At 33.5% G+C, this 21,357-nt stretch overlaps 1 protein-coding gene across 1 annotated transcript; it reads left to right on the top strand.

Annotated features, from left to right (window-relative positions):
- Positions 1–2,784: 2,784 nt before the first annotated feature.
- Positions 2,785–3,626, top strand: LOC116214977 (agamous-like MADS-box protein AGL80). The gene has a single exon (XM_031550518.1). It carries the CDS (start codon positions 2,827–2,829, stop codon positions 3,379–3,381), a length of 555 nt encoding a protein of 184 aa, XP_031406378.1. The 5' UTR covers positions 2,785–2,826; the 3' UTR covers positions 3,382–3,626.
- The last annotated feature ends 17,731 nt before the right edge of the window (positions 3,627–21,357 follow it).

Genomic DNA, 21,357 nt, shown 5'->3' on the forward strand with positions numbered 1-21,357 from the left:
ATGATAATTAAAGGCAAAAAGAGTGAATACTATTAAAGAAAAATTAGAGACCATAAAAATAAGAAAACATATAATTATTCAAATCTTCTTTTGTGTGTAAATCAAATTTAGTTGTAATTTCTTCTGAATTTTTATTTGGAATAAGTACCATAAAAGGGCAAAAACATTTGAAATATTTTTCTCTTTTGGACCAAAATATCTATTTTTGTGTAAATGGGACATGACTTTGTTAATATCTCTTTGAATATTTTGAATATTCTTAAATTTCAATAGTTAAACCTAAAATCAATAAATTTTGCATAAAGAACAAACTTATGTGATCGAAAAACGAAAGAAAAAGGCAGATCATTTTGATGGTGGTTGGTCGAAGGGCACCAGCGCCCTAGGCATGATTGTAGGCAGATGGTGGTTGCCGAACAAAGGCCCCCGCTCATCAATTTCCTGGTTCCTCTGAAAATATGACCAAGAGTCAGATAAAAAGTTAGAAAGAAAATAACAAGAGACAATAAAATAATATCTCAAAACATGGAGAGAAACCTATGATATCCCAAAATAATAGTAAAATCTATGAAGAACAACAAATAAGTAGTTACTTGAGAACTATACATAAATATTCTTTGTAAAAGACCTGCAAAAAATCTATAAATTATAAGGAAATATATATCTTATAAGAGATGAACTACTATTTTGAAATATAAGAACATGACTATTGAAATTCTCGGGCAATAATGTCAAGAAATTTCTGAGACTTCATAATGAACTATCTAAGAGAAGAGTTGTAGAGGGAGATCAAGGAATTTAAAATGATTCTCATATGTCATTCGAAAATTGAAAGGTATATATAATAGCAATAAATGCAGCTTGTTTGGGTAGTCATATCCCTTTAGAACACAGTCATATATTTTCACCAGAAAATTATATTTCATCAAATATAAAAAAAAGGATGATTAAATTTATTTATACTAACTTAAATATTAAATTTATCTTCTCATTAAATTGTAATTTTTTCTTTATTTTTTGGTAGAATCTTTCTTTTCTTGTTATACTAAAAAATAGATATAATTTTCTAATAAAAATAAAAATGAAGTGATACGTGAATTTCATTTAGCCTTATGAGATGCAAGTGCCTCTTGAAAAGTTGCTTGAAAAGTTGTTTCACTTGTATTGTTTGAGTAAAAAGACATTAACCAAATGGAATGATGATGTCAAGAATTGAATCGGTTTTGTTAACCATGTAAAGGGGAAATTTATAATATCATTATTTATGTAAGGGCAAAATGGAAAGAAAAGTTCGAGAAACACCTCATATATATATATATATATATATATATATATATATAAACTTGACACCAAGACAATAAATGTGGTTAGAACGGTAAATGTATAAATATATAGGGTTAGAAAAGCCAATACCTCAATAAATATAAATGCTCTATCATTAATGAAACAAAATTATTAATATAATTTAATAAAAAGATCGAAAGAGCTGATTTAATTATTTGAAACCCATTTATAAAAATCCTTTTTTTTTGGCCTATAAGAAAATGCCTTATTTCAAAAAATAAGTGATAAAAAATTATTTAATTGGATATTAGCCTAATTTCTTTTATATGATTAACACTATTATAATGTATGAACTTATAGCAATATAAAAATATTTAAAATACATATTTGAAATGAAGATGTTATAAAACTTTACATTTAAAAATTTTGTAATCATGCTTGTATATATAGCTTTGAAAAATCAGTCTAATATGCATATTGTTAAATAATAGATACAATACAGATTGAGACCGTTAGTTACAAACTATTCATTGAACCATTTAATAATTGTTATAATTTTATTAATAGATTATAGTATGAAGCTTGAAATTAATCATTGAAGATATTTTATTGTTTAAAGAAGTAAATCGATATTTTAAAACTCAGAAGAATTGTTATAAAAAGTGATGTATAAATGTGTTAGAATGAACATATATAATGCAAATCATATAAATAATAAAAAAATTAATTGATCACATATTGAATTTCCTAAAAGGATTATAGTCCTATAAAAAAATCATGACATGACAGTATTAACTTAAACTCATAAATAAAATAAAATAACACCTAAAAATATGGATGTCATATACACCAATTCAGAAAAAGGATGAAACAAATTTTCATTCTAATTATTGAACTTAATATATGTGACAAATTTATATCAACAATAAACTTAAAGTATTATGCATAATGCATATTAATTGACAGAATTACTTGAAATTATTATTTTATTAATTATTTTACACTAATTTAAAAAATATATTGAAGATTATCATTTGAAAATTAATTATAATAGTTCATTTTTAATAAGATAATTGGCATTTCAGTTTATAAATAATTATAATAAATCCTGATATGGAGATATATAAAAATGAACACATGCAACGCACGAGACAGAAAAACTAGTACTTTTATATATAGTATAGATATGACCCATTTACTTGTAAGCCTAGTCATAGTTATAATAGGATCGCATTCTAATTATCGCTAAATATGTAATCCTTAAACGATGCCGTCACCGACACGGAATCGAGATCTTCATTTCCATATATGGCTTATCACCAAAGAAATAAAAGATGGTGGGGTCAATCAGTTGCACTTACCAAAACAAAATCTCGAATTAAATTCTCATCAATGCTTTCAACGTAATCTCATAGATACTATTAGATAATATCTTCAAAAAAAATAACAAATAAATGTTCTATTTCTACCTATATGTGTATATATATGTTTAGCCACTCCTTTTACAAAGCACAAATAAATAATACTTTTACATCATTGACCATGAGGAGGAAGGTGAAGCTTGCTTTTATCGAACATAACTCCTCAAGGAAGGCCACCTTCAACAAGAGGAAGAAGGGCCTTCTTAAGAAGGCCAGTGAGCTCAGCAATCTATGTGGTGTCCCCGCATGTGCAATCATCTATGGTGAGCATGAGTCCGAGACCGAACTGTGGCCTCCGTCCCCCATCTCAGTTCGCCGGGTTATCTCTAAGTTCCATGATATGTCGGAGGCGGAACAAAGCAAGAAGATGATGAATCAGGAGAACTTCCTACTGCAGAGGATCACGAAGACTGAGGAGCAGTTGAAGAAGCTGAGGAAGGACAATAAGGAGATGGAAATGCTTAATGTGATGTACCAGGGCTTAGGCGGGCTGCAGCCGCCGGAGTGGCTCCAAGGCATGAACATGCTAGACCTGAACAATCTCGAGTGGGTGATTGATCAGATGTTGGATAAGATTTGTGAGAGACAGGAGAAGGTGAGTAAGACCGAGGTGGGAGGATCAAATGAGGTGATGGAAGAAGCAGAAAAGGCGGGACCGGAGGATGCCAGCACTTAGGTGGAAGATATCAATAATAATGTGGTTTGTTGTCATGCCGATATGAATTATTAGAGCACATGCAGTGAATTAATGTCGTCAGTCTCTTGAGTCATAGTTAAAGAAAATAAATAAATTCATATTGGATCAACTATCTAGTGAATCTAGGTGGCTGGTTTTGGTGTGAGTCATGCTTACTAGTAGATGGATATTGTGATATCTATGGATTTATGAAATGATATGTGCGCAATGGTCGCATTCTCCAATCGAGTTTGATTTCTATTTTTTTCATTTATTTAGTGTCATTTTTATCATATTATTATAAGGTTGAGAAATTTAAAAGAAAAATAATAATAAAAATTGGATGAATCCATAGCAAAGGAACAAGCTTATAAAGGGGCAAATTCATGATTTTTTGGGTCGTTAACCCTTATTTGTTTGTTTATTTTCTAACATGTGAGCTGCTAATGGCATAGCAAAGGAACAAGCTTAATAAAAATACAGAAAATCTATTATGAGAGAGTTTTACTCCGTTTAGTGGGCCGACCCAGCTCGAATTGGATTAATCGAAGCCCATTAGTTTCCGAATATCAAAGTACACACTGAAAAAAAAATTATGTGTATTATTGGTACTACAATCATCCCTTCCTGAAAAAGGAACATTAATAATTAGAGGAAAAAGCAGTTTGCCCTCTAACCTCATGGGGCAACTTAGCTCTACCCCTAACATTTAAAATTTTGCACTTTATCTCCCACGCTAATTGAAAAATAAGCAAAGTGTCAACTCGGTGAAATTCTGGTCATTTTTCCAGCCAATTCTGGTCATGTCCCTTTCAAAGGGCAAAATGGTCTTCCAATCTCATCTTCTTCCTTCCGCAGAAAAAAAAAAATTTAATTAGGGCAAATTTGGCCCCAAATTGCGTAGCCCCAAATTGCTATGCGGGCACCTTTGGGAGGATCACAACTACCAAATCCTCAGACCACATCATCATCTGCTTCAGTTCTCCAGCTGACACGTTGCCGAGATCAATTTTTAAGCGTGCCCAGGTGCTTTCCCAAGCATGTCGTTGCAAAAAGCTAGCCGACATCACCAGGTTTAAAGCGTTACACCTCGGTTGTAGGCTTGAAAGATTAGCTGGATCACGATTTCTAACAGGGAATTTGGTTTCTAATGAGGAATTTGGTTTCTAACAAGTGGTCCAAGAAATTCGATCATTAGAATTGGACCCTGAATTCGGCATCAGAAACCGAATTCCTTGGTATCATAAGTCAATTAATTCAGATTGACTGGGCTTAGAAATGATTTTTAACAAAGATTTCAATTTCTAAATAGAGTATTGAATTCAATGTACGGATACCAAAATAGACTTTGGATGTTTTAAGTTAAACTTCGGGCCTTCAAGGATCAAGGTGCAACGCGTTAGACCTGGTCAGACCAGATGGTGTTTCGTGGCGACATGCTTGGGAAAGCGCCTTGACACACCTTGCAATTGATATCCCCATGCGTCAGCCAGAGAACTGGTCGTGTGAGAAATTAAACGAAACACATGCAATGATGCCTTGGGCTCTAGGTTGAAATTGCATCTATGTTCTTGTAATAAGTCGTAGACCTTCATGAAAGGAAAAAAAAAAAAACATCTATGGAAGAGGCCAAAAGTGTTACAACTATTATGTGAAGATAATTATGAATTTCAGTAGTAATGAAAAAATATATTATAAAAACTGTGTAGTGTAGTGTAGTGGCATACATCCTGACCTGATAACTAAGAGGTTTTAAGTTCGATATATGTGATTAGACTATTTGTGCCCCTTTATTAACTATTTATGATTTATATTTCATTGTATTAGGTCATCGACCTTCCTTATTAAAAACCCATTGAAGCATCAAAATGATAGCCCGGCTTCTTGCCTCAGAATGTAGGCATTGAAGCATTCATACAGGTTTCTAATTTCAGCCACAAATTACACCTAAATTTTAAAAATTAACAAGTTAGCTAGATAAGGAAAAGAAATATAAAATTCAAGATTTATTTTTCGCAATTCACATGATTTTGTATACAATTTTGCGTTACATAAGTGCGTCCATTAAAATATGAGAATTTTGCACCTCATCGTGCTTTTTTACTCCCATCCCCCTTTTTTTCCTTCCAACTTTCTTTTGAAGAAATTCCTTCCTCTTTTCTAATAATTTTTCTATAATTATCGTGTGTTTACTTTTTCATTTTTATCGCTTTTTTTTTATTTTATAATCCCATTCTTCACTTATTCTTGTTATGTACGGTTTTTTTTATATTTCCAACATATACAAAAAAGTATTATAAACTATAAATATAAAATGTTCGGGCTTGGTCGATGGCCATTGTAAATACTACCTTCTAATTCGGCCTCGGGTCGATGCACATTCTATGACCTTGTTCGGGCTAGTCCACCCGGTTCCACCTTCTTGGCTTCAAATGGGGGCTTGATTCCTGCAAAAGACTCATGATTATTTCACTGCAAAAAAGAATTATATTATTCGATCAGCATGCACTTTGCTTTATGAACCACTTTCTATGCGATCAAATCGAAAATGAGTTAAATAAAAGCACTAATTTAGTATCTCATGGTATATTTTATCTCAAATTGTGAAACCCGTCGCTACAGAACCATTCATATGTTGCCCTTTAATTTTTTTTCGGTTATAAATCTCTCGATCTTTCTTGTGTTCTTCCATTATCTATTCAAGCTCAGTCTAAAAGTTCACTACGCCTATAAGAGATTGAGCCCATCCCCAATCTAAAAGCTCAAGCGGATAGCATGTGATACCCAATCTCTTATAAACTCATGGATTCCTAATCAAGATTTCAACGTGGGATAAATCACTCTCAACAATCGTAATCTAAATCTTTCTTATCTATAAAGATTATTAGCATTGATGATGCCCCATCTCAAAAGTTATAAAAAAAATCTCATGGTTTTCTAGAATTGTACTTGCTTATTGTAGATAATTTAAATTTATAAAAACGATTTCACCTATATGTATAAGGGAGAGAACGGCGATAACAAACAAATGTGGTGGCTATCGTTCAGGTACATTATTATGACAGACTCAAAAGAGTACATGAATTTTATTTTATTTTGTGCATGAAATAACTTGCTTAGTTATTAGGTTCAGTGTATACGATCAATATATTATCTATACTATATATAAAAGTATGAAGTGTTTCTCCAATTTTCATTATTCCAAAATATCCATATATCCTCGTGACTTTTTGTTGCATCCTTTTAGATTCATTACTTTGAGTCTCATACTTTCATAATGCTCACATTCAAATTCTTTCTATTTATAACTTTTTTTGACTTTTTTTTTCTATCACATCCATTTCAACCGAGTTAGTCCTTATTGCAAGTACGTTTGTCTTATTTTTTTCATATCGATTTATAATTTCAAAACTTTGTTGTATCATATGTTCGTATTCCCTGTATGAGGTATTTCTCCAAATATTCTTCCTATTTTGGCCTTACTTAGATTATTCTTGAAATCATTTTACTTTTTAGTAAATGTCCCTACATTCAAATAATACAAGGGAAACAACTTTTCAAACAATATTTTAGGAGACCCTTGCATTTTCTAGGGCTAAATGAAATTGATACATCACTTAATTTTTTTTTATTTTTATAGAAAATTATATCTTCTTTAGAACAATAAAAAACTATAAAAATCCAATCGGAAAAATAAAGAGAAAGTTATAATTTAATAAGAAGGTAAATTTAATAGTTAAATCAGTATAGATAATTTAATCATCAAATACTATTTCATATTTGGTAAAATAATTTTCTTGTGAAAGGATGTAATTGCTGAAGGTTGTGACTATTCAAAGAGTTACATTTGTTTCTGCTATATATACTTTCCAGATTTCAGATAGACATATGAAAAATCACTTGAACTTCATTCTCCCTATAAAACTTTTATAGTTTCATTAAGAAGTCTCAAAAGATTCTCGATATTGTTGCCCAATAATCTCAATGGTCGTGCTCTTATATTTCAAAATGTATGTCATCTCTTATAAAATATCTATTCACTTATAATTTATAGATTTTATGTGGATCTTTAAAAGAGAATATTTACATATGATTCTCAAGTAATTTTTTATCTGTAGTTCTTCATAGATTTTACTCTCTTTTTTAGGATATCAGACGTTTCCTTCTACGTTTAGATATATTATTTGATTGTCTTTTATAATTTTATTTCTAATTTTTCTTCGTACTCTTATAAGAAGTGTGAAATTGAGTGGTAGGAGCCTTTGGCCAACAACCACCACCTGCCGTCGACCTCGCTAGGGGCAGCGGTGCCCTTTGATTAACCAACACTGGCCCGATCTTCCTTTCTCTTTCGTTTTTTGATCCCAAAATTTTGTCTTTATGTGTGTATATATAATTGTTCTAATATTTTAGAATTTTCAAATTTTAGGTTTAACTTTTGAAACATAAAAAATTCAAAAGATTGGAATGGCCTTATTAAAATATTAACAAATGTTATGTCTTATTTATACAAAATTAAATGTTTTGGTCTGAAAGAAAAAAATGTTCCAATTTTTTTTCTCTTTTAGTACTTATTCCAAATGAAAATTGAGAAGAAGATTAGCATAATTATTCATTATTTTCGATGTAATTTTTTAAAAAGAATTCGAATTATGAGCAATTATATAATTTTTTTTTGTTATTTTGCTTTTCTCTCATTTTCCTTCAACAATATTCATTTTTTGTGCTGATGATTATCATGATTTTAATCATGTATTCAGCTAAGGCTTTTTATATTAAATAATTCTTGCTTACGTTTTATTTTTGCATTTTTTAAAATTTGTTATATGTGTAATGCAACAGGGATCTTATATTAATAATGTAGTTAAAACAAACATTTATTACAATTTCTTTTCGATTAAATATTAATTGAAAATTTTTCTTCTTTTGTTTCAATTAACTACTTCAAAATTCCAAAAAAAATATGATAGTTTTGAAATGTGCAATATTAAAAGATTATACCTTCACTTCTTATATTAACCTTAATTTTTTGAAGAAAAATTGACTAGATTCTGTCAAAAAATTGAATTAATTATTCATAATTATTGATATTATCTATTATGTTATATTTAAATAAAAATTATTAATATACATTAATGATATTAAGTAATTCATATTTATTGATTTGGTATCTTTAAACCAACCAATAAGATTATGAATGATGTTACATAATTAATTATATTTATTTTGGATGAAATTTAAATTTTTATATATTTTCTAGCATTTTATAATTATTACGTCTTACCAATTAATCGAAAAATCTTTCACATGCAATACACGTGTTGATTTACTAGTTTATGAAATAAATAATCTGAAAGACATCAATATAATATTTAAATAATTTAAAATTCTAAAAGTATCAACAGATTTAAGTGATTGATATATTCCATTTCCTCAGATAAAATATTGTTTCCAATATTTATCAATTACCAATTAATATCCTTTCTCGAGATTTATATATAATTTCTTACTTATCTTTAACCTTAAAGCCTTAGAAGAAGGATTAGGATTTTACTTGCTAATGGGATCCCCGGAAACCGTCAAGATGATCATTTTAAAGACTGCAATAGCTTTGATACTCATTTCATAAGCTGCCGCTGCTGGGAAACTGAACGCGTCAAGGAGGTAAGTAAAAGGATCGTTGCATAATTTAGCACATGCTGATCATAAGTCATAAATTATATGCAGGTTTGATTTTTTTTCTTTTTTTCTTTTTTTGGTGGATTGCGGTGCCAAAGCCCTAAGAAAAGCAAAAAAACTCGTCAAATACAAATGCAGGTTTGATTTAACCGGAAGTTTCTCACTTGAAAATACGATGATAGGAAACTTTATTAATCTGATCATGCTATGTGTCATGTTAAGCAGCAGTAGTTTTTAATTGGACGATGTCTTATTAAAGTTATTGCCTTGCGTCTTTCACTAATCAAGAGTCAGAGCAGACATGTTACTTTAATTTGCTTCCCTCGTCTGGTACGATAGTTCTATAGCAAGGCGCCTGTGGTTCTGTACGACAACTGTGTGTGCAGGTGCTATACAGCGACTTCCAGGACGAGCCCGAAAAGGACCTCCAGATGCTCACGATCCAGAGCCTGAACTTGGCCATGGCCAACTCCTTGGAGGCAATGGGCTATGCTAGCGCTATGGCCAAAAACACGCCCCCTTCACTGGACTGTGCTCCAATCATGCTCCATCTCATTCCATGGAGCAGAGTCTTCAGAGCAGGCAGCGAGTTTTTGGATGGCCGACTTCCCCCTCTTGATTAAGGTAATGACAGCATTCCGACGGCCAAATCCATTGCCATTATGTGGAGTTGTTTGCCTTCATCTGCGACACCGCTACTTCCATGGTTATCCAGAAAGGCAACAGATCAATTAGTTAAGGAAAAACTAAACATTGCGTCCTCTAGATTTGCTTACTTTTCTGTTTTACTTTTCCTAATTGTTTTATCATTTACATTCTTTAACTTTGAATACTTTTATGTCATTTTCCTTGGTTCGTTTTCATTCAATTCATTTTTTCACTTCTATGTTTTTATCGAATTTTGTATTAGAGAAATTTTTAATTTTGGTCCCTAACCTTTTGTAATCACTTTTTTCATCCTGATTCTTTTTTTGTTTAACTTTTCTTTAATATTAATCATCTTGTGTCTTGTAATTTTACCGCTCACAGTAGAAATTTTGAAATAAAAAATTATATTTAAATTTTTTTAAAAAAATTAGAATAATAAAAGCAAAATCGTGAACCTGCTCAAGAGAATGAGTAAGGGCAAATGTTTTTAGGCAATCTTGGCATAAGATTAGACAGAAAAACTATTGCTAATTGCCCAAAATGAGATCCAGCTACAGGAGAACCAGGAACCAGGAGATCCTGTAGCTGGATCTCATTTTGGGCAATTAGCAATAGTTTTTCTGTCTAATCTTTTGATTAGCTGAATAAGCTTCGTCGAGATTGCTTGGTGTTCAGTGTACCGCACTGAAGCTTGTGTAGCCTATGATTGCCTCACGATATATTAGCTAGAGAAAATGATTGGTAAAGCCGGTTCTCGATCTTGTAAAGCGATGACTGGGAGTTTGACACAATGATACAAGTCATCGAATCAAAATCAAATCTCTCTTATATTGAAATTACCTATTTCTTAAAATAAACTTTTACATTGCTACGATTGTAATAATTAACCTTAAAACATATAAAATTAAGTGATATATAACTTAAAATATTGGGCAATTAAGATATTAAATTTCTGAATAACTTGCTACTTTCAGCACTCCATATATTTTTTTTTTCAAAAAACTTTCATTTAATCTTTTAAGCACATAATTCATTAGGTTCTAAAAATTAAACTCTTAAAAATAAGTCAAAATAAAATCAACAAATACAATCAGAAGAGGGTGTGCGTAGTGCTGCATGTCATCGTCAGATAATCAATAGATTTCAGATTTGATAATTAGTGGGACTACCCGCGCTGCGTTAGGATTTCTATTTCATTGTACTAGGCTCATGAGCCTTCCTTGTAACCCACAAAAAAATTGACAAATACATGTTTAGTGAGGATTTAACACAGGACATCTTAGTTCTAAGTCGACGCCTTGTGCAGCTGTACACAGACCCCTTTTTTCCGCCTTGGAAGAATTAAGTCTTCATTTATTTTAAAAAGAAAATTACCATATTGGGACTGAGGGGATTTGTATTATATTACTTTCTTGTATTTAGATTACAAATGAGAACAATTAGTTTATGAGTGCTTCAACATGTCTGAACATGCACAATTTTTCAAACAACAGAATTATTATTCTCGTATCCACAAAACTATAGTACTCCATATATCATAGTTATGGACATATCGAAAAAAAAAACACAAATTAACACACAGAGAGTGATAAAATCAACCGGCTTTCTCATATCACACTATGCTAGGCATTGATGGCATGGCGTTTCGACTCTGAGACATGGCTCTCATGGAACCTCGCGATGAAAGCAGACGCCTTCCTATCGATCCCGGGCTCAGCCACGTAGTGACCTCGGTCGTAGTCGCTGGGCCAAACCTTCCTGGGGCTGGCTTCATCCCAGCGGTTGTCTTCCCTCCAGTGTTGCCTCCGGTGTTTGAAGAGGCCGAATAGGGAGAATGAACATGAGCTTGCCTTGTTCTTGGTCTGCCTACGGTTGTTGTTGCCTCCCATGTTGATCAATATAGAGATATAAAGAGAGAGTGAGAGAGAGGGAGAGAGGAGAGTGATCTGAAGGTTGATTTCAACTTCAATAAATGTTTTGTTTTGTGATATGTGTTTTTCGCTTTGTGGTGATGAGCAGATGTTATTGGTATTTATAGTAGAAGGGATGGGCTTGACGTTAATTATAGGAAGATAGGCCACTTTTTCTTTGCTGGCATGAACTTTTAGGTGGGAGAATCTTAGGACAGACTTCCAAGCCCACCAACATTAACATTGTTTGAATTCGAAATTAGTCAATTAAAACTTGCTGAAAAGCACTTGCCAGATGCATCCACACTCTCTCTGAAAAATAATTTGGCACTGTACCAAACTGAAAAACGTATTCTACTTCCGTCTCGCTTCCGCTATCGACCATTTCGGAACTAAGATATGCAAAAACAGTCAAGAACAGTGCCAGGCAAAATTGACCAGAGAGTACTTTATTATTTTCATCTTTATTTAATTTATCTATATTATTTAAAGTATCATACTTTCTTATTAATAGAAGACGAATTTTCATGTGCAATGCACATGTATTTATTTTAGTAATCATAAAATTCATATAAATTAATCGTAATATCAGATTAATTTTTTTGTAATGCCATAATAAGTTATAAATAAAGAAATGTTGCTCTCAGTAAATTTACATCTTAGATTCTAAAGAATAATGTAACACATATGTGAATAACACGAGCATCTGCCTCTCATTTTTCCTAATTTTTCATTTTCAATAATTGTTTCAATAAAATCCTTTAGTTAAATTTTAGTGGCTCCGTTGCTAACCTGTATTTTTATTGCTTTTTTTTTTAAACCCGGTGAGTCCAAGTTTCGCCAGACTAATTCTCAGGACTCCGTGAACCCCCGGCGGCACATGGAGCGGATATCTTTATACTTACGGCAAATGTATATAGTATTAGTCTATAATCTCATGCACTGCATGAGATTTGGTTTTAGTTTTGCTCAAGCAATTTCTCGGTTGATAACATTCTAGAATCTCATGAATCATTGTCCGTTTACATTAATGTTATCTTTTTATTTTATCAGAAATTTAATTTTTACTTAAAAATTGAAAAAAAAATATATGATATCTACGTGTCTTTTTTTTACTGGCTTATTTGTACCCAGCTACATCATGGACTCCCCTCGGATTAGCAATCAAAGCTCTTCTCTGCTCACTCTTGTCTACGATTTCCGGGTTTGAAGGACCGAAATTAGTTGCGGTAATAAGACTAGCTTTCCGTCTAGCCGCCGGCGGGCGGTATTTATTCAAAAGTTGTCGCTGAACCCTTCGATTCTTCCTCCGATGAAGCAGTCGAGAAGGAGTCAGTCTTCTTTGGTAAGACGGAATTGGACAAAGAAAAGAGAGTGCTCGACCGGAGAAGAGAAGGACAAAGGACAGAGGAAAGAGACAGAGGAGTACGCGAAAAAACTTCCAAAGTGGAGATGAATATACGCTTCGCCGACTTGATGAGATATTGACCAGTCTGGAAAATGAAGGACAAAATGGTTTCGGATTTAAACTTCTTTATAACCGACGAATGGCTAGCCTTTTTGGGCTTTTTCGAATAAAGGCATATTATATACAAATAAAGCGAGACCATAAGTTAATTAATTCAAAGAAAGTTCTTTTTTTCCAAACATAATAATAGTTACACTGAATGGATTAGTGAGAAAAACTTATTGAGCTAAGACTTGAAGAAAAAGAAGATCATATTGTTTTGTTTCATATATAATTTTCAATAAAAATTATTATCTCCCAAGAAAGACTTTTTAAACAAATTAGAAATAGCTAATATTTACGCTACATAATAATTATTGATATTGCAAATATTAGGATAAGCAATTTTTTTAATCTCATATAAATAAATTACGAATGTACTTATAGAATATATATATATATATATATATATATATAATTTCCTCGTTGATAGTTATACATCTATCTATTACCCCTTCAGTATCAGTTTACCATGTCATGCATGTTATTTTCTTAAGATAATAAGTTGTTTAGGACTATTTTTAGTTTTTGGGTGAAAATTATTTTCTTGGGGTAAGAATCAATATTTAATTATTTGATTAGTTCATATTTTTCATATATTGATCGTTTCTGAATTATATTAAGTTGTCATTAAGGCTAGCTTAATTTGTTTAATTTAAGGATCATAGTTATTAAATCATTTGGAATAATTTTTAAATTTACCTAAACAAAAAAGGGGTTTTTACCCCATATATCTCATGGTTTGGGGTTTTTATCCAAAATGGCCCATGGTTTGTCCGTTTTGTCAAATCTATCCTATGCTTTTTTTTGTCAAATCTATCCCATGATTTACTTTTTGTATCAAATCTATCCCGGCGTTATCTTTTCCGTCAACATTTAACGGTCGTGCTGACGTAGCACGTGGAGATAGTGGGCCACACTTGCCACGTGAGCGCCACGTCAGCACGGCCGTTAGATGTCGACGGAAAAGATAACGCCGGGATAGATTTGATGCAAAAAGTAAACCATGTGATAGATTTGACAAAAAAAACATATGATAGATTTGACAAAACGGGCAAATCATGGGCCATTTTAGGTAAATACCCCCTCATGGTTTCACATTTCTTTCAAATCTATCATATACTTTAAAATGATCTAAAATATCCCATGGTTTACATTTTTTCCAAATCTATCATGGCATTATATTTTCCGTTAATGAAATGTAAGTATGCTCTAAATCTATCCCATGTTTTAATTTTTTCTCAAATCTATCCTATGGTTTTAATTTTTTTCTCAAATCTATCTTATGGTTTTAATTTTTTTCTCAAATCTATCCCATGGTTTTAATTTTTTTCTCAAATCTATCCCGGGTAAAAGGGCCACAGTGGCAAGACAGTTAATATGTTGACGGAGATATAACGGCGGAATAAATTTGGAAAAAAATGTAAACCATGAGATATTTTAAATCATTTTAGAAGTATATGATAGATTAAAAAGAAAGGTGAAACCATGAGATATATGAGGTAATTAGCCCAACAAAAAATATACATTGGTTAATTAAGCTTTAATTTTAATATTTAAAAATTATATAATGTATACTTTCTCACACTACATTTTTACAATCACTTTCCTTATATATTTTTTTATGTGCTCGCGCATCCACGTCTGATTTAATATGTGCAAGTTAAAAGAAAAAATTATGGCAATAGCTACTTTTCTCATATATGAAGTTGCCTATTTCTTAAATTAATCTTTTGCATTTCTATATTATTGCAATAGCTAACTTTAAAACATATAAAAATTAAGTAATATTTTGACTCAAAAAATTGGGCAATCACGATAATATTTTGACTCAAAAAATTCTGAACAACTTGCTACTTTCAGCACTTTATATTTTAAATTTTCTCAATCAAAAAGCTTTTGTTTAATCATTTAAGCACTTAATCCTTTATGTTCTTAAAATTAAGCACTTAATTTTTATGCACCTTGAATTTTTTATTTTTATTTCCGTTAGAGAGGCCCCGGTACTAATATAAGGATAAGAAATAAAATGACACATAAGTCTCGCTTGTGAGAATTTAACTCGGGACCTATTGCCTCTAAGTAAGCGCCATGAAGCACGACATTAAGACCCTTTTCTCCGCCTTGGAAGTTGGAAGAATGAAGTCTTCATTTATTTAAAAAAAAATTACCTTATTGAGAACTGGGATTTGTATTGCATTCTTTTCTCTAGATTACAAAGGAGAACAATCAGTTTATTGTGCTCCAATACGTGGGAACATGCACAATTTTTCAAACGTCAGGATTGTTATTTCTACTCCCTCACTCAACATATGTCTGAATATGTTACTGTTATGGACAAATTGAAAATAAATAAACACCACAAATCATCAATACACAGCGAGTGACAAAATCAACCGGGTTTCTCATGTCACACTATGCTAGGCATTTATCGTATGGTGTTTCGACTCAGAGACACGGCTCTCATGGAACCTCGCAAGATCCCGGTCGTAGTCGCTGGGCCAAACCTTCCAAGGGCTTACATATTGCATCGTCCCCGCTGTGGTCGTATCTCTGGTGATGCCTCCAGTGTTTGAAGAACCCGATTAGGGAGAATGAACATGAGCTTGCCCTGTTCTTGGTCTGCCTACGGTTGTTGTTGCTTCGCATGATCAATATAGAGATAAGAGTGAGAATGATTTGAAGGATCACTAATATTATGTGATTTGGGGTTCACTGTTTTGCAATTGTTGGGGATATCTCTTGGTATTTATAGTAGAAGGCATGGGCTTGATATTAATTATAGGAAGACAGGGACGATGTACTTTTCGTTTGCTGAAAGGGACTTTTAGGTAGGGGAATCTAGGACAAACTTCCAAGCCCCCAACATCAACAATATTTGAGGTCCAATACCCATGAATTGAATTCAAATTGGTCAATTGAAACTTGCCAAAAAGCACCTTCTCCCTGCCCCATGCCTTCCGCTTCCCAGATGTATCGCACTTTTTCTATAGAAAATAATTAGGCTCGATATTAGACTGAAAAGCGCATTCTACTTCCCTCCACCTCTCGCTTTCAACCCTTCTGTAACTGACATAGAAATACAGAAACAGTCGGAATAGTGCCATGCAGAATCGACCAGACAGTACTAATTTATTATTTACATCCTTATTTAATTTATATATATATTGAAAATATTTTTGTTCTTACTGTAGAAAACGAATTTTCCTGTGCGTTATACGTATATTTGCACTGGTTATTATAAAATTCATGGAATTAATTCTAATACCATATTAAGTTTTTCTTTTCTGGGGGTGTAGATGCCATGCTAAGTTAAAAAAACAAACAAATGTTGCAAAACCTTTAAGAGAAACTGGAGGCATGATGTTTATATAAACTCGAGCAGCAAAAGTATCCTAATGAGGAATCAATCAAAATGGCTTCTCTCCAAGGGCTCATTCACTCTCAAGCACTGCATTAGCATAAAGAACCATATATACGCCCATTTCATAATAAAATTACATTCAATTCAAGACGGGCTAAAACCAGAGAGCCAAGAGGCAGCATACAGTTCTCAACAGCAAGGTCTTGTGGGTTTCGCCACTATTCCCCAATGTAATGAAATCATCGCCACCAAAATATAATGGAGAGTTAGGTTCATTGTAATGTAATAGGAATCACAATGGAGAGATAAATCATGACAGTTGCACAAACTGTTTTCTTTTTCTTCTTCGTTGGGGGAAAAGGTTGAAATATAGACATAAAGTTTTAATTCACAAGGATGTTTCTGATTTTAAATTCTAGCAAAGCTATAAAGTTCATAAATCTAAACAAACTCGAGAATTTATGAATAATGAAGAAATTGTAGAATACCAAAATGAAATCAATAATGTGTGGAACGATAACTCAAAACAGAAAATAGTGAGCACCAAGGTCCAACCTATACCTGCTTTCCCAAAGAGCCACCAAAGTTTTCAAACTAGTGGATTCGGATAGTTGATTTGAAATGTAGGGAACCTTTACACAAACCTTCAAGCTGAAAGGCACGGACAACATTTTCTGCACTATTGTTACGAGATACCTGGATGCCATTGATTGTACGGTAGGTTTTATTTGGTATAATATCATCCGCCAATATGATAAGGGCCTCACACACTATTAACTTTGAAAATAATGTCAAATCACTACAAAAGAATACACAAGAAACGGAGGATAAGTTAGAGAAAAGGAGAATTGAAAAAATGAATGTAATGGGACACAAATCAATAGTGAATGATCCTCTTGGATATCCTTCCCATATTAATTTTTTTTTTCTCATTTTCAGTTGTGAAAATAATCTTGTTGACATAGGCAGTGAATGCTTTGATATCTATCCCTTGTTATCTTGTCCACGTTGTCTTTATATGCCTTATGTAAATCTCGGTTTTCAAATCTCGATTTCCCTTTACAGTTTCAAATCACAATTTTCACAACATTTGTAAAATCTAGATGGGATTTGTGTAAGACACTGCTAAAACCACCACAACCTTTAAAAGAAGGAATATGCTTAGAACGTACTTGCTAAACCATCACTGAAAAGGAAAATATATTATATACATGCTAAGCCAACACCATATAACTTGAATTGGCGTTTCTTTTTTCTATTGTGAGAAAAACGAGAAGTCAATTGGATAAATGGCTAGAACCACTCAAGATCAAAATCAAGATTCCAGACCATCACCGTCAAGGGAAAAGATATATTTTGAGAACATGAACATCTCTAACCTTAAACTCATTTCTCAAGGGATAGGCCTTTGGTAGTCGAGGCTCACAAGAACAGAAACAACAGCCCGAAAGAAAAATAAATAATAATCAAACCCCTTAAACCATCGGAACCAAATGCCGCAAAGTCAAATCAAAAGACACTGAAGAAAGCACTTTTACGCAGAATAGCAGCAGTACTATCCAGAGGAGAGCGATATGGCGGAAACTATAATGTAACACGTCAGGAACAGAGTGAAATCACAAGAACGTTGAGCCCCCATTATATTAATTTTTGCGTTTCTCCATGTTATTATATAATTAGAGAAGCATTACCCTTGTACACATCAAAGTAAAATAGCTGGAGATAGAATGACAAAAGGATCCGTGAATACAGATTGAGAAATTAAGTCATATGAGTCTTTTAAAATGAAGCAACTTTAGAAAATTGATGTGATAATGTGTGTCAGACGTCAAATGGGCGTCGAACACAACAATTGGAGGCGAAAGCCTACCTGGTTGGTGCGAAATTCGACGGAATGGTGGTGTGGAGAGCAGAAAGCTGCAAGAGGCATTTGATGAAGCAATTTGGAGGCGGTAGATATAAGTAGAAACGGAGATGGACCTGTAAGAGTGTACAGATAGCAGAGGAAGGGATGTTCGGCGATCCATGCATGCGAATCAATATAAAAGTCACGTTTTGGGACGAACCCATAAACATGTGCGATGGGGAATCAGTGGCGTCACTATGTTACTGATGGGTGGTCGCGGGTGGTAGGGCAAACGGTAGAGGGCCCAGCCAGTGGTCATGGCGACGACAAGGGAGGTGGCAAGGTGGATGGTGAAGGCCCAAGGCCAAGTGGTTGATCGTTGAATGGGCGGAGGCGAAGTCGAACAACGATAAAGAGCGCCGGATCTGTTGAAGGATCGAAGCAACGGTTGGAGAGGCAGGGGCATAAACTAACCTGACACAGTATATATGAGTGTATATATATATATATGGAATTGAGGAGGCACGGTTCAACACACAAAGTAGCGAAAAGGCATAATTGGTGACTCCAAGTGCGAAAACACTCTATATGGCGTCCATATGTGTGAAAACACTCAAGTGAGGCCCGCATTTTTTATTAGAGGTATAGATATATGCAATTTATAGAAAGAGATGAAAGGTGAAAGATAATACTGTTACTCTCACGTGCCAATCTCTCATTATTTTACTCTCTTCTCTCTCAATTTCCCAATTCCAAATCTATCGTATGATATTTATTTTTTAATTTAATCTCAAACTCTTTCCTTTTTATTTTTCAGCATTAATTTTTTTTCTCCTCTTTCAAATCAATGCATCCATCTATGAGCGCATAAAAAAATTATTACACTCGCCATGCGGAATCCACGGAAAGTCTAGTATAAAAATTGCAACAAAAAAAAAGTCTAGTATAAAATTAAGTAATATTTAACTTAGACCATATTGGGCAATCAAGTTAATAAAATTCAGAGTAACTTCCTATTTTTTGCCCTTTCTATTCTGAATAATCCATTAGAGTAAAAGGCAATTTGTCCCATGACCTTTGAGGTTAGATAACATTTGCCCCCGGACCTACACATTGTCCCCCGACCCCCTAAAAAATGAGCACATTGCCTTCTCCGGTCATTTTTCCGGCAAAAAAATGAGACACATGACAAGCACATGAGTTCTCAAGGGTAAAAAGTCAATTGAAAATAAAAAATTATTAAAAAAATAAATAAAAGGAAAAAGAAGAACAGACCCAAACCCTTGATCGGGGAGGAGGGTCCCATCGTTGGTCATTAACTATCCTTCTTGGGTTTTATTTCAAGCCGCAAAGAAAGGGGAAAAAAAGAAAAGGAAAGAAAAGAAGAGGCGTCCTTAAATGTCTGTGGATTTTATTTCGATAGCCCCCTTAAATCCACTCTCAATCAACGTTGCCAATCGGAGAATAACAATTGAGCAGGGAGACCGTCAAATAGTCCACCCCCGGCAAGGGTTTTTTTTTATAAAAATGAAAAATATATTATTTGATATTTTTAATTATTAAATGATTTTTTTGCCCCTTGAAAAGTCTTGTTACGGGCATGTGATCTGATCGGAAAAGTGGCCGGATAGTGGTGAAGTGTTCATTTTTCAGGAGGTTGGGGGCACATTGTAAAAATTTAAAGGTTATGCCATCTATCACTAAAGGTAAGGGGCCTAACTGCTTTTTACTCTAATCCATTAACTTCTTAAAATTTAAACACTTAATTTTCAATACTTAAACATAAGTTAAAACAATCACATGCTAAGTGTAATTCGAAAAGACGCATGCATACGCTTCATAAGTAGTTCATAAGGTTGTGAGTTCGAATCCCTCCTTGAAAGCATATATAGCACCTAGTGAAATCAACCAAATTCTCGTGCTCTCACAAACACAATTACCCTGGATGGATGGGCTCATAGGCAGACTTACATTTTGAGAAACTGAGGGAATTTGTTACTTGATTATAAATGAGAACAGTCATAAGACAATTTCGACTGTTGATTCAACTGTTGTTCGAGGACTCATAATTGGATTGGATCCTGGTGCCCCTTCATTCCATTTACTACTGGCAGACATAAAGACAATTTCCGTCAAGAATCTAACAACTGTTGTGCCGATTAACTTGTCCGAAAATCTATTAGTATGTTTTTGGGATTGCATATTCCCAATGATCTAGGCCTTCTGTTATTGAGCGATATTTATGGGTCGCCATAGCCTGCAATTGTATTAGTTAATATTTTTTTATTGGGCTTTTGCCCCGTTTCCTTACCCCAAAAAAAATGAGAACAGTCAGTTTATGAGTTCTCCAACACATGTACAATCTCTCAAACATCTGGATTGTTATTTCATTATCCTTAAATTGTTGGTCGCTCACTCACACGTCTCTGATTTTATATTTATGGACAAATTAAAAATAAATAAACACTACAAATTAATAAACAGATATAGCTGCGAAATCCGGGTTTCTCATATCACGCGGTGCTGCGCATTGATTGCATGGCTTTTCGACTCCGAGACACGGCTCTCATGGAACCTCGCGATGAAAGCAGACGCCCTCCTGTCAATCCCGGGCTCGGCCACATAGTTGCCTCGGTTGTAGTTACTGGGCCAGACCTTCCTAGGGCTCATCACGTCCTCCCAGCCCTGGTCATTCCTCCGGTGTTTGAGGAAGCCAAACAGCGAGAATGAACCCGACATCACCTTGCTCTTGGCCTGCCTGTGGTTGTTGTTTCTCCCGTGATCAATAGAGAGATATATGGGAGAAAGAGAGTGATTTTGAAGGATTATTTCAACTTCACTAATATTTTGTGATTTGTGGTTCACTGTTGGCTAATTGTTGAGGAGATTGCTTGGTATTTATAGAAGGGATGGGGTTGATATTAATTACAGGAAGATAGGCTATTTTTTCCATGCTGGAAGGAACTTTAGGCAGAAGAATCTAGAAAAAACTTTCAGACCCACCAACATTAGCAATGTTCGA

This window comes from Punica granatum, chromosome 7 (genome assembly GCF_007655135.1).
Source record: "Punica granatum isolate Tunisia-2019 chromosome 7, ASM765513v2, whole genome shotgun sequence".
Classification (NCBI taxonomy): Eukaryota; Viridiplantae; Streptophyta; class Magnoliopsida; order Myrtales; family Lythraceae; genus Punica; species Punica granatum.